General features: G+C 46.8%; 1 protein-coding gene across 1 annotated transcript in view; it reads left to right on the forward strand.

Annotated features, from left to right (window-relative positions):
* The first annotated feature begins 1,217 nt into the window (after nucleotides 1–1,217).
* The window catches only part of LOC8026679 (nuclear RNA export factor 1), an 87,346-nt gene continuing 74,777 nt past the window's right edge, over nucleotides 1,218–13,786 (forward strand). Inside the window, exons 1-5 of the mRNA XM_040498951.2 lie at nucleotides 1,218–1,396; nucleotides 4,698–4,880; nucleotides 8,855–8,960; nucleotides 9,029–9,093; nucleotides 10,686–10,753. Coding sequence (XP_040354885.1) covers nucleotides 1,357–1,396; nucleotides 4,698–4,880; nucleotides 8,855–8,960; nucleotides 9,029–9,093; nucleotides 10,686–10,753 — 462 coding nt within the window. The 5' untranslated portion in view covers nucleotides 1,218–1,356. The remainder of the gene's footprint in view (nucleotides 1,397–4,697; nucleotides 4,881–8,854; nucleotides 8,961–9,028; nucleotides 9,094–10,685; nucleotides 10,754–13,786) is intronic.

The following is a 13,786-nucleotide window of genomic DNA, read 5'->3' on the forward strand; positions in this document are numbered from 1 at the left end:
CGCTTCAGACGTCTTCAAATTGCTCCGAGTTGCTCGCTTGTTTTGAGCCGCTTCCGATCTCAGCAATCGTGTCGATCTATAGGGAAAGCAATAGCGAACAACCTGCCAGCAACCCCAATTGCAGAGAAAGTTGCCCCGTCTGAGCGGGCCTTTAATGGGGGTAGCCTGTTGACAAAATGATTTCATTAATTTATCTAGACATCACACTACCCGGTTTCTAAATTCGATTAATTGTAGAGGATTGGCGTTCAGCTAGCTCAGCCTATCTGGCGTACCAAGTGACAACGCGTCACTTGTGCACCTCTCAAATATCACGTGGAGCTCATATGATGATATTTATTTAACCCACAGGGCTGGCCAAACATTACACCTTGAAATATTTTTTAACCCCCCTTTTTTTCGAGCATAGCATGGTCCCAAGCTGTCTGACCACTCAATAAGTGAGTCACAAGTGGGTCGCCCTTTTCGGAGGCGTTGTAGGGGATGGCGGGTGTATCACTGGGGCGAAGCTGCGTAAACGTTTACGCCGCTTCGCGGCGACAGTCTGCGGATGGTCTATTAAAAATATTAACCTACCTGAACCGCCCGTACACGCCGCTTCGCGGTGCCCCGCCGGCGGCCCAAGCCCCGCTGTCCCCCATTGCACCCCCGAAAAGGCACAAGTGGGCACGCTAGTAGTCCCAAAGTCATCCTAGTATTGACTTTGTGACTAGCGTGGTCACACCAAGTCACACGATGAGAAAAATACTAACACATGTTGGTCATAACCGAATTCTGAACAAAAGAAAACGGCATGCTTCTATTCGTTCGAATAGGTTAAAGCCGATCATTTCACTCTCTATTTATTCAATGCATCGCTCACCGATGTGCTCTTAATTACTACATAAAAAACACGACCCCTTCCAAAAGAGAACTTCAGTGAAACCAGCAAAACCAGTGGGTAAAACTGTGAACGATTTTGTTTAGTTTCGGTTTCGAAACCGACATGTTTGAGGCCATGGTTACTGACGCTGCTTTTCTAAAGTTCGCCAACATTGGCGTACTTTAAACAAATTGTAAAAAAAAAATTTTTGCTTTTGAATTTATATTGTTACGTTTTTGTTATTTTACACACTGTTTTGGTGAATCACTAGGTTGGAAAAACTGTGCAACACCGTAATCGTAAAGGTCTAAAGGCACAACCAGCTACAACAGTCCAATCCAATCCAAGCCGTGCTTGTGTTGGTCGCTGATGTTAGTGTAGCAGATAAGGCGATTGCAGATCTCGTTTCCTCGTGTTACCACGTGTTTTGCTTATAGATTGAAATAACGGCACGTTTTATGAACTATAACAAACTCTAGATCGGGCTTATCGCCATGTCAAGTCGGGGATCAAGAGGAGGACACGCTTTCTACGGTAAGGCAACCGCATGATCTAAGCCTAACGGTCTCCGCAAACTGGAAAGATGGCAAAGCAATGTTATCATGAAGGTCCAATTCGCCAACGGTCGTCCACACGTTTACACACGTACAAAAGAAAAAAATGACAGCACATAGCCCCGTTCTTTGCATCTTGTGAGTAGGGATGTCGATATTTTTGCATCGCACGCATGTATGTTGCTTGGAAGCGAGCCCACTCGTTACAGGAAAACTCGTCATAGGAGCACTGGTCAAATCGGACATCTTGTCCTAGGTGACAAGAACGGCCTTATGTCAGCAGGTGTCTTTGGAAAACTTCGATCGTGGTGCCCCCTCACCTTCACCGCATCTTGTGCGCCAAGTCCTTTTGCACGTGACTCTCGAACCTACAGGGTGATTCAAGGAGAGGCCAGGCTCTTTAAATAGACCGCAAAATTCGTTTTCTTAACCTATCGCGCTACGACTTTGTGCAGCGTTGCCCACAGATAATTCTTTTTTTTTTTCTTTTTTTGTAAAATTTGCAAAGAGCGAACTTACCTGAGGGAAAAGTAAAGAAAGAAAACGGCTTAGCTCCTATGGAAACGCAGCGAAGCCACTGGTCTTCAAACAACACGGCGCCGTTTCGCACGGGAGACAAGAGATGGCGCAAGCAGTTGTGACGCCAACTGCCGCCAATGAACGAGCATATGATGCCGAGAGCCGGCGTCTTTAGCAGACAAGAAACTGCAGTTTCTTGTTGTTACCGCTCCTGTTTTTGTTTCTGCGACTGTCGCCGCCTGCGGAACGCGCCGTTTTTGAGTCGAAAAGATTGTCTGCTAAAGACCCTGGCTTTCGGCGCCGTATGCTTGTTTGTTGGCGGCGTTCGCTGCGCCATCTCTTGTCTCCCGTGCGAAACGGCGCCGTGTTGTTTGAAGACCAGTGGCGTCGCTGCATTTCCATAGGAGCTAAGCTTTTTTCTTTCTTTACTCTTTCCTCAGGTAAGTTCGCTCTTTGCAAATTTTGCAAAAAAATGCACCATTTGTGGGCAACGCTGCACAAAGTCGTAGCGCGATAGGTTATGAAACCGAATTTTGCGGTCGATTTAAAGAGCCGGGCCTCTCATTGAATCACCCTGCATACATTTTGGACAAAGACCTGCTTACTCGAATCCGCGTCGCTAGTAGGCATGTCGAGTAGTGACCTAACAGAGATCTTTTGCCTTACCTGTAAGCATGTGCTCCATCCCAATGAGTGGAATGGGCGCTCGGTCAGGGTAGTATCTATGCATGCACTGACACCACGTCGGCGGCCGTTGTGAAGATCCTTGCTGCAACGCGCTTACCTTCTGCGGCAAATATTTTGCACCATCGCATTTGCTTTGCTTGGCAGGAACAAGTAGAAATGACCATTGGTACGGTGTGGTAACAACAATTGCAAGCCATGCACAGAGTAGTCCACTTTTAAAAGGAACGCCAGAACGCGTGGCTTGTGCTCCGCACAATGTCAACTGCCGCCGCCCACGGAAGTTTAGCGTAGATGTGGCTGGTGTGTGCCGTGCGTCAACAGCTATGCCACCCCTATTTTGCACACTGCATCTGCGCCGTAGAGGACGCATGACATACACCACCTCTTGTGCTCTCTGCGTCTGTGCCAAGCTTCGACGAGTTCTTGGAGCCGGCGCTCTGCTGAGCGGCAGCCACACAATCCGGTGTTCCCTTTAAAAGTGTACTGCTCTGCACATCTGTGCACCCTGCTGAAAACAAACATCCTGTTCGCTTTTCTAATTCAAGGAGAAACGGGCAAGGGTAGGTCACGGTGGTGACTGTGACGCCTTCATGTCGGATAGGACAAGGCAGTCATTGTTTGCCTGACGTACGGCGTGACTGACCACACAGGCAAGGCCTGGCAAGGGTGCTACAATTTGCAAATGAGCAAAAACAGCTTTAAAGGGATTGTTTTAGGAGGCAGCTTTCATTCCTTTACTCAGTACAAAGCAGACGACGTCCAGCGAAGCAGCTCGGCAGTGGCGGTGACACTCCAGTGCATCATACGCAGTGTACCCTGTGACGATATTAACCATAGCATTTTCAGGTCACTTTACAGAAATTGCTGCAAAAGAGAACTAGTACCACTGCAGTCTTGCAGTACAGTAGGAGGCAGGAGCTGGCAGCAAACAAACAACGGGAGGCAAAGAGTGTCTGGCCAAGCGCGGCAGCCACGCTATACTTAACCACTTGAGCTACTGCACATGTTGAACACTTAGATGATGATGATACTGCCACTGAATTCTTATGTCACTGCACAGAAAGTACTGCTAACAATTGGGGACTCTATTACAACTCTTTGACACAAACCTGGTTAGGTCAAGACCGGGATAGAAAGCAAAAAACCTGCTGCAAAGGAGTAGTGAGCATTTCAAACAACCCTCTTGCTAAGCGCAAGCTGCCATCATGTTGAAAGCAGTTTTCTTTATAAAACTGGAAGCAATTGGCTTGCAGACTAATAATAATTCCTTTGAAGGGGCATGAGTCGCTACATTCGTAACGTGTTACTTACAGCCAAGTCCTCTGAAACCTTGAGGAAACTCTTAACACTACTCTGTAAGTCTGTGTTACTGCATTTGAACCCTCGCGTGTTGGAACATTGACGAGAAGAAAAAAAAAAACCCCGGACAACCAGCTTTGTGCATATGCACATGGTACACAAAACATATCTGTATAACTATACCCATAAAACACCCCTGCCATGTGCTTGCTTTGCAGTGAGCAAATGAACTGTAAACCAAAAACCACGCCTAATGGAATGGTTACCAAATGTGAATTCTCTACCGAGATTAATCTTGATAAAACAAATTGTAATCATATGGCTAATTCAGACTGTTCTATATCAGGTTTTCCACAGTACATCCAAGTTTCCAAGCACAACCCTCTCTAAATCAAGCGTCCTGGGATTTTGAATTTGCCACAAAATTGTCATTAGATACAATATGTCTCCTCAAGCACGGGTACAAAGGGCACCGTTTCACATCTGTCGGGCCATTTGTCGTAAACCCGACAGGTTTGGATTTCAGACATGTTGAACACACGTTGAAACGTGAACAAAACGCAGCTGCCATGTCTCAGTTTCATCAGTTCAACGTGACGTAGCATGACCCATAGTGTTGCAGGTGGTTCGCTCTCTGCAGGGAAAAAGGTCATGAATGGTAGCGCAGTTGTGCCAATCGTCCAGTTTCCAAGATGCCTATTGGCAGAACTCCTTGATGAGGAACTCGACCCAAATAGTGCAGCTGCGAGTGATGCAATCAGGTCATCCCGTTACAGGTCACGACGATCGCGGCGGCGGTGGCGGCAGCGGTGGCGGCGGCAGCGTCGGAAACGGTGGCCGCGGAAGAGGAAACAATCGGGGCGGAAGGATGGGCAACCGAGGAGGCTTTGGGGGTCCTATCCTGAAGCGCTTCGTCCGCCAGAAGTTCAGGGCACCCACCGGCGCTTACAACACCTACGGTGAGTACGATCGCACTTGTTGCAAACTCAATGACTTCAGACGGGGCTTCTTAAAGGAGATACCGTCGACGGGCCACTGTTTTTTCAGTTTGTATATTTTTATGTTTTTAGTATGATAGGGAATTGGGCTGTCCACTCTTACAAAAAAGACACTGAAATTTAAAAAAAAAAAAAAAGTTTTTTAAGGGTTTTTTTAATGTTTAAAACATTTTAAAATGTTTTTAAGTACTTAAAACTAATATTTTTATTTTTCTAAGAATATCTGCTTCAAAAGCCACTTTCTCTGCTCCGAAACATTGTCTTGGCTGCTCCAAAAGCCACTTCTGCTGCTTGAAAACACTGTTTTGGTTGTTCCAAAGGCCACACTTGTTGCTCCAAAACACTGTTTTGGCTGCTTTGAGAAGTGCTCCAAAATGGCTTAGGCCAATCACATCACTGTCATTATCTACAGACATGTCTCGAGCATGTTCGAAGCATGTTTTATTCGTACATGCGTATGCTTCGAACATGTCTGCACACTTTTTGTGTGACCAATGTGACAGTGTGTGCATACTGTCCTGTACCGTGTGTGAGTGGTGTGACCACGACTTAGTGGCGGCAGCACACAGGTGCCAAAATTTGATGGAGCGGAACTGTCCTGTTTCCGCATAGGCTCACACTTATGCGAAGAGCAAGTCGTCTGCTTCTTGCGCAGGTGGGGTGGTGACGTCAGGACGACGTCGAGCTCTGATTGGCTTTCATGGAAAGAATAGTGGGTAGACCTCAGTGGTAGGTGCCTTGAGGTCTACCAACTATTTTTTTCAATCGGCCAATTAGAGCTCGGCATTCGGACATCATCGCAACACCTATGCAAGAAGCAGACGAACTTGCACCCCGCATTGTCTTCAGCTGGGTTTTGACTGTGTATGCTACCAAGTGTTGTCGAAGGCGGAAAGCTGACGCCTGTGGTAGAGTCGTCGCCAACTACAGTGGCCATTGTTTCTACGGACTAGTCACGACATGTGCAAAGGGGTCGGTGCAGTCAGTTTTTTCGGGCGACTGATCGTTGAATATGTCAGTGATCTGATTGCTGCACCATTTGCGCCAAAGTGGTTACCCTGCTACATACACCCTACCACATTTTACCCGGAATGCGGGTAATTTGTGCCAACGCTGCACCAAAAGCTCATTTCATTTTATCAGAACAGAAACTAATGGCTTAGTCATCTCTACACTGCCAGATTGTTACAGTTAATAGTTTATATGTGACTGCAACATTCTGACAAGTTGCACACATCATTTGTCAGTCTTTTTTTATTTTATTTTTTTATTGAGATTTAGTGAAGGGTTTGAACTTGGGTATTGGGAAGTGGTTGATGAATCACAGGGATTAGGTATAGACCTTTTTCTTGTACTCTTGTCCCCTGCCACCTAATAGGCATATCTGGTGTGGGCGACGGAAAAATACTAAGACGTTTCAACCTGTAACTAGTACAAAAATAAGGGGGAGGCAAAACGATAATGTGTGACGGTTACGCTTATATCCTAAGTGTCTTCCTTCTACTGGCGTGGCGACAGCAAAACATTGTTTTCGCCCATACTGGAAGTGACAACAATTCAAGATGGCAGCGCCCTTGAAGAAAAGGTCTATAGCTGGGCTGCGCCAGAGTTTTTTTTTTTTTTTGTATGTTTAGTTAACACCTCTAGGTAGGCCCCCAAATGCTTGTGAACAGAGTCAATAAAGTTTAGATTTAAATTAAATTGACTTAGTAGTGGAATGAAAACTGGAGAATACCATTAATAAGTTTAGCTGTATTTTTATGACATATTTATTTTCCACATGCTTACTATTCATCATCATAAATCTCCAGATGTAGGATGCAGCTAAAGTGCAGAACTAAATTACCTTTGAAATTTAATTTTATGCTTTGCTATAGATTTTAACAAATTGCTGCACAGAAATGAAAAGGCGAATTTAAAGCACTGTTTTTTTTTTTTTTGTTTTTGTTTTTTTTTTTTTTTTTTTTTTACATGCCAAGTTATGAGTCTTGAAATAGTATTCACAGTAGAATGAAGGGTCTGCTTGTGCTCCAATCAATTTTTTTTATGCTCCGAAATTGACCTCCTGGCTGCTCCAAGGTGCTCCAAAATGACTCGAACCAATCTCATCACTGATATGTTATCTCTCTTCAATTATCAAGCAGTGGGCTTCAAATCGTGTTGCCAGATTTTGTTTCTCTGCGTTTGTGCCTTGGGAACCTTTCTCCAACGTCGTGAGCTTGGCCATGCAAAAATGCAGCTTTCGGTTTCGAGAGGGCCCCTGACACAAGCCGCTTTTAAAGTGGACCATCCAAGCGCCTAGATAAAATGCATGCTTCACATTTCTTACAAGTAACCATTGTTGTGCAGATGCTTAAGGCACTCGCCACGCGCGAGTGCCAGGCCGCCATTTCCTTCCAAGGGCTGCTCATTTCAGTTCAGTGCCACTTTTTGCTTCCAAGGGCCATGCGAGGCACAGGCCTCGTGACGGCCTGAAGCTTCAAGTAAGCAGGCCTCGTGCATTGGCGCACACGTCACTACCCGTAAGACAAACACAACTGCATCGAGGTACTTCCGGCTGCACAACTTTGAAATGCTTCAGGCTTTTGCCACAACGTGGTGCTATTCTGACAAAAAAGTGGTGATTCGAAGCTTGCTCCTTGATTTTGGTAGAGAATCAATCAGCTGCCTGGGCAGCTCCTGTTGTACCTCGTCCCACCTTAAAGGACACATGCAAAGGAAAAAAACATTTTTTTTTAGACAGCTTAGATGGAAAAAGGATGTCATAAAACAATTTTACAACGAAGAAAAAAAAAATTTTAGAGCTATATTTACGGCGCTATACGAATTTGTAGTTGGCGCTCGCGGGAGCCGCCGCTGGTCACGTGGTAGGCCCGCGCGCCGCCGCGCTGCGTCGCCGCCGCACGCTGAGCGTTGTGCGAACGCCGCTTCAACGCGTTTCTCCACGCCGCCGTCGCCGCCGCCGCACAAGTTCGTCTGCTTCGGGGCGCCGCCGCCGTCGTCTGACCGGCGCACAGGTCTATCACGTCTGCTGGCGCTTTTTCAGGAGTTTCCTTTGGGCTCTAAAAGTTACTTATTCATCTTAGTTTTTTGTTGTACTTCAAACAAAGATGAGTACGTTACTTTTAGAGGCCATAGGAAGCTTCCGAAAGAACGCAAGCACCACGTGATAAATAAGAACCAGTCACGTGATAAATACGGACCACTTTTCCGCGGTGCCCGCGGGCGCCAACTACAAATTCGTTTTGCGCCGTAAATATAGCTCTAAAAATTTTTTTTCTTCGTTGTAAAATCGTTTTATGGCGTCCGTTTTCCATCTAAGCCGTTTAAAAAAAATGTTTTTTTCCTTTGCATGTGTCCTTTAAGCCAGAGGTTGGACCTGTCACGTCACGAGATCGGCAGCTGTTACTGTAGCCGCCAACATAATGTCGCCTCCGCCAATGTTGAACACTTTGGCTACGGTGTGCCCTATCTAAAGATCAGTTTTTACTCGGAGAAGAGTATTTCTTGAATGACTATTTTTTTTAAAGCAATAACTTTATGTGGGAGCCTTCCCCAGACCTTGCTTGCTCTCGGTGCCGTCAGTCACACTGCAGCAAGGCCACGGGAGAGTGCATCATTAAAGGAGCGAAGCTGTTGGTTTGACCTCGTAGCTGCTGCAACAAGAAGCAAAGTGTCACGTGATATCACAGTGCCATGTTACATTGTGTTGTCCCGCGATGATGCCTTGTAATGTGACGTCACAATTTCCCTGCCATATTTCGATAAAAACTGTTGCTCATCGCCCAGCTTGACCGAACGTTTAAGCCACGTGATTTTTCACCGTCAGCTTGAGACTCCCCGAACAAATCACTTTCAAGCTTTGGAAGCTATTTGGTGGTCCAGTCTGACTCAGATTGCTTATGATATTGCTACTTGGTTTCGTTCTCTACCAGGTCGAAGAGACGCAGGCGGAGACAGGGCAAGGTTTCAGGATGACGACGACGACATCGACATGCTCGGTGGTGGCGGCAACCTGCCCGACAACATGAGGGGAAGATTGTGAGTCGGTCTCCCCACCCCTAGGTCAAACTCAGCTGGGCTGACACGTGTGCTTTCCTTGTCTGCAGCAAGCCGTATGGACCGTACAACCGCAACCGGAGGAAGCGTGGCGGAGGCAACGAGAGGAGGCCGGGTAAGGGACACGTTTAGAGGAAATCGTAGCACTGGAATGCAATGGAGTATGCTGTAGTTAGCACCGGGAAAGTGCAGGCGCCTGGTGTTTGCACGTGGGCGTTGATCTGGCAGTGGTGGCAGATAGCACAATTTTGCCGATTGTTGTCGTACCTCGAGCCACTGCTATGCTTAGAGCACCGGCGCTCCCTTCCCGGACCGTCTTGCGGACACCGCCATTTTGGTGCTCGGTGCGAACCAGGTGCACTTGACGATCGTTATATTTAGAAAATTGTTTCCTTTGTTGCGGACTCCTCTGTTGCATTTTCCTTTGTTGTGGGTTTCTAGGGGACGGAAACGCAACCCCTGCAGGTTTAGGTGACTGACGACAATGATTTTAAGTACCATGGTGGCAGGAGTGTCGTCGCTCCAAAGCTACGCTTTTTTATCTACTCTAGTCACACCTAAGGTTTGTCACTATTTTGCAGAGTGTGCCCGCAAGCACCTTTTTGTACATCCACGCTGACAGGCCGGATTGACGTTATTAAAGTCCGTCGAGCCAACAACGAATGGCGGCTGTTTTCACTCAGAAAAGTGACAGTTACAACACTCCCGGTGCGACGTAGCACGCCCCTTATTTGTGCGAACGAATGCACAAACATTGTGGTACCAAGGTGGACGCCTGTGTGGCTCCTTTAGTGGTTTTGTTGACTCAGTTGTGCACAAACACGCTCGTCACGGTTTTTGTCGATTCAAGGTGGCTCGATTGTCAACACGTCGGTCGTTCAGCCGTGCCGGCATTGGTAGACCTTTCGCTAAATTACTGGGCATCGAGAGGCATGTTGTGAGCGTAGTTTCACTCGCTGGACATGCTGGTGTCTGCAGCATGTCCAGTACAAGTGTTCCGAGACTGAAACCTAAGAGCAAGCGGCACTTTGCACGAGCGTTTGTCAACGGCGCATTACAATTACTGATTTCAAATCTTCTTTACCGATACTGCGAGCATTTGTACCTACTTTCCCAGCATTCTCCTTTGCTTGGGTAATTGGTCTGTTAGGTCTTTTTTGCCAAGTCTATGTCAGTCTGCAGTCAGACGAGTGGCGCCAAAAGCCCTATTCCGCAGTTAAAGGGCAACTCCGCTCAATTCCAAAGATTTCAGGATAATGAATGATTTCACATTAAAAAGCCCTAGTAAAAGACACTACGTTGTTTGCTTCACGAAAAATGGTATATATATTTTTAAATCAAATTTTAAACACAAGCGGAAATCGAAACCGAAACTTCGGCTCCGTCCGGCAACATTGGCCTCGGGCCGCCAAGAGCATGGCCGTCACGTGGTATGAGATGTCATGTGATCATTTACGCAACGACGGGCGGGATTGGGGCAGGCGTGTGCCAGGCACAAGTGTCCTCTGCACCAAACTCTTCGCGACATTTTGGCGTCTACGACGTTCGACGACGTTTGGACAACTGCGGCATAAGTCTGCGCACGTGGTGTTTGTAGTTTGGACAACTCGGCAGCAGAACGAGGTGCCCTGGGAGCGTTTGGTGGTTCCGCTCATTTGGGGCCCTTGGGAAGTTGTTTCTTGAACCTTGGGTGTGTTTTGTTTCCAGGAAATGAGATGTACGTGCCTCCACACCTCCAGAAGAGAGATGGGGAGCTGGTCTGGTTCAAGGTTGTGGTGAGTGCAAGTCTTGTAACTAATAATCTAAAGCTTAAGAAAAATAATTTTTTTTAAATTTGCAAAAAAAATGTTCAGCCCTTCCACTCTCATGAAGAAGGAAGACCAGCTGAGCTGTACTCGATACACTGTGTGCTTCTTCGTCGTCGTCTGTTTTTCGCGCTGTTTCCTACGATGAATTCCCACCAGCGCGCCCAACTATCCATTCTTCTATTATAGCTGGAAAGGTTGCCGCCATCTACGAGCGACGGCGGAAACCATACTGGTTGTGTGCTTGCTGTTGTCGCTTATAGATGGCGGTAGCTTTCCAGGTAGGTTTGTGTCGACATACACGGACACGATCCTGGGGAACCTAGCCCTTAACAGCTCTGCTGTAAAAGAAAAAAGATTTATGAATCTGACAATTTGTTTTAAGAGGTGTAAGCCAGCAATTTTTTTGAAGACATGTACCAACTTAAAACAGCAATGGCAAGGGTGTTCTTGGACAGGTTTTGCGGTAGGTGTTTGAATTATATACGGGAGCTTTGTCAATCGAGCTGCTTTTTGACTACGCATCTGGTGATAGCGATCCGCTTTTCGTCATATCAAATGCTGTATTGGGTTTACTGGAGCGGCTAACTTGCCGCCACCGTTTGTCAATTGGGGTGTTATATTGCGCAGAAGTATGTACATACGGTGGTGCACTGGCAGCTTCTCAGTTGTAGTCGTCTACAAATTTTGGCCACACTGGGGAAGTTAATTAGACCTGTTTATTCTATCTTGCTTCTTCTTTCTTCTCCTCCCCGCCATTCTTGATCGTCATCCTCTTCTTTTATTACCAGGCTCGCTTCACTACCCCGTACTTCAGAAGTTATCCGTTCGGGGATTATACTGGCAAACATTTCCAGTTCAGGCAGTCTCCGTCGTCTCGTTAAGGTCCAAGTACCAAATCGTCTTCAGTATGCTGTGCAGCAGTTTTCGCAACGCGGTAAGGCCCGGAAAAGACTGGCGCTTGACTGAGGATTTCCTTTTCTGACGAGAACGAGATGATGAACCTTTAGGTTTGGTATCGAGGTGTTGTATTTTTCTATCAAAGTTTTGTTTCAGGTTGCCCCTGTACTTTTGTTTTGCAGCGCCTGTTTTGCGTATTTCTGTCAGTTGCAATTTCTCTGTTAAACTCGGCTTAGGATCGGCCGATAGAAAGGGAACTTTCCCAGTGGCAGCAAAGATCGGGCTACATCCCAGGCCCCTCGTGTACAATCTGTTGTGGTGAGACACAGCTACTTCGAGACAGCACTTCGAGCCTCCTGGAAAACTGGGTACATTTTCACGTATTGCTTAATGTCCAGAATTGCTCATTCAGCAAGGCTGCTGGATGATATGGTGCAGAAAACTTGAGTGAAATACCTTGCTGTCTTGCTCATTGTTTGAGCTTCTTGCTTCCGAAGGCTGGTCCATTGTCGGATTTGATTACCTTGTTGTTCTTCAACATTTCTCGGTTTAGTAGAGCCATGATGCTGTTCGCATCTTCTCTTCCAGCTCGTATAGCTACCATTCTTGTGCATTCATCAATACAGATGAGAAATGCTTGCGTCTGTTTTACTCCTTCGCTCTTCTCTTTCAACTCTGCGAAATTCAGGTGGACAACCCCAAATGGTTCCTTTCGGCACTCTGGAGTTGCCATTACGTCTGTAGCTTGCTTGAACTTTGCCTTGTGAAGTTGACATTCGTGACAAGACTGAATGTACAGTAAACCCTCACTTTGGCGAACGTCGGTTTAACGAAAATTTCAGAATAACGAACTTTTAAAAAAGCCCCGGTGGTTTTCCTATGCATTTGCGCAAAAATATTTCAGTTGAACGAATTCTGGAATGTAGTTAATAATTCAGTTAAACAAACTTGATCGGTGGACCCAGGATTATTTGCAATCAGTTCCTTGAAGTTTTGTGCTCCGCAGTGCTGGCGTAGCCGATGCCTGCCACCACCTCTGCAGTGATGGTGTATCATTGCTGGCGTTTGCAGCGCGCCTAGCCAAAGTGGCGGTGCGGTAGATGAAAAAGAACCACGGTGTGTATCTGTTTTTTTTTTACAGCGGTGCTGTTAAGGGCTAGGTTCCCGAGGATCGTGTTTGGTACCAAACAAATGTTGACACAAAGCTCTGGACAGCTACCACCATCTATGAGCGACGGCGGCAACCGGTTTGCCGGCCTCTTTCACAGATTCTAACGCGCAAGATGTGCGCATTAGAAACATGCAAACGCAGTACACAATGCGAAGGTCATGCGGTAACCTGCTGCAAACTCGTATGTTATGGGAACCGATGCCGCAAATCACGGATGCAGCAGATTTGCATTTCACAGTGCAACTAACATTTAGGATAATTCGTATGTCACAGGAACAGATATCACGTTTGCAGATCGCGGACAAAAAACTCAGGAACCCACTGCTAACGCGCATGCCACGGGGAAAAATATTGTGGACTCAGCAGACTCGCATTCTACGATGCAATAAACACGCGGGATCAACTTGCACGTCCCATGAACCAGTATCATAACGCGCAGATCACGGACAAGACAAAAACGCGGGCAAGGCCAGGATTTTTGGACATCCCATCTTAGTTGTAACGACCGTCGCCACGTGGCGCCTCGATCGTAGCAAGGCCGAGCGAAGAGAACCCTTTCTCGCACCCTTTCCCCTTTTCCCCTTGCCACCTTAGGAGAGAGAGAGAAAAAAAGGGGGAGGGGAAGTGTCCTTCTAAAAATAAAAAGAGGGAAGCTTTTTTTTTCTTTTTTTTTTTTTTTTGGCGGGGGGGGGGGGGGGGAGGGGGGGTCCCAGCTAATACGAGCTAATCCTGCCCAGTGGCCAAATTCGTCAGCTCAAGCGACACGCCAGAGATCGAACGCAGGACCTTGGGAAGCTGAAGTCAACCACAAGCACCGTTGCATCTTTGGAATCCTAACTGAATGTTTCTGGATATTTAGACAGCGCAATGCTTGTCGAATATTCAAGTGGCGACTGCCGCTTGTTAGTTGCCTCTACGATGTTGATAAGAAA

The sequence above is a fragment of the Ixodes scapularis genome, unplaced genomic scaffold, assembly GCF_016920785.2.
Source record: "Ixodes scapularis isolate PalLabHiFi unplaced genomic scaffold, ASM1692078v2 PGA_scaffold10__122_contigs__length_95168666, whole genome shotgun sequence".
Lineage (NCBI taxonomy): Eukaryota > Metazoa > Arthropoda > Arachnida > Ixodida > Ixodidae > Ixodes > Ixodes scapularis.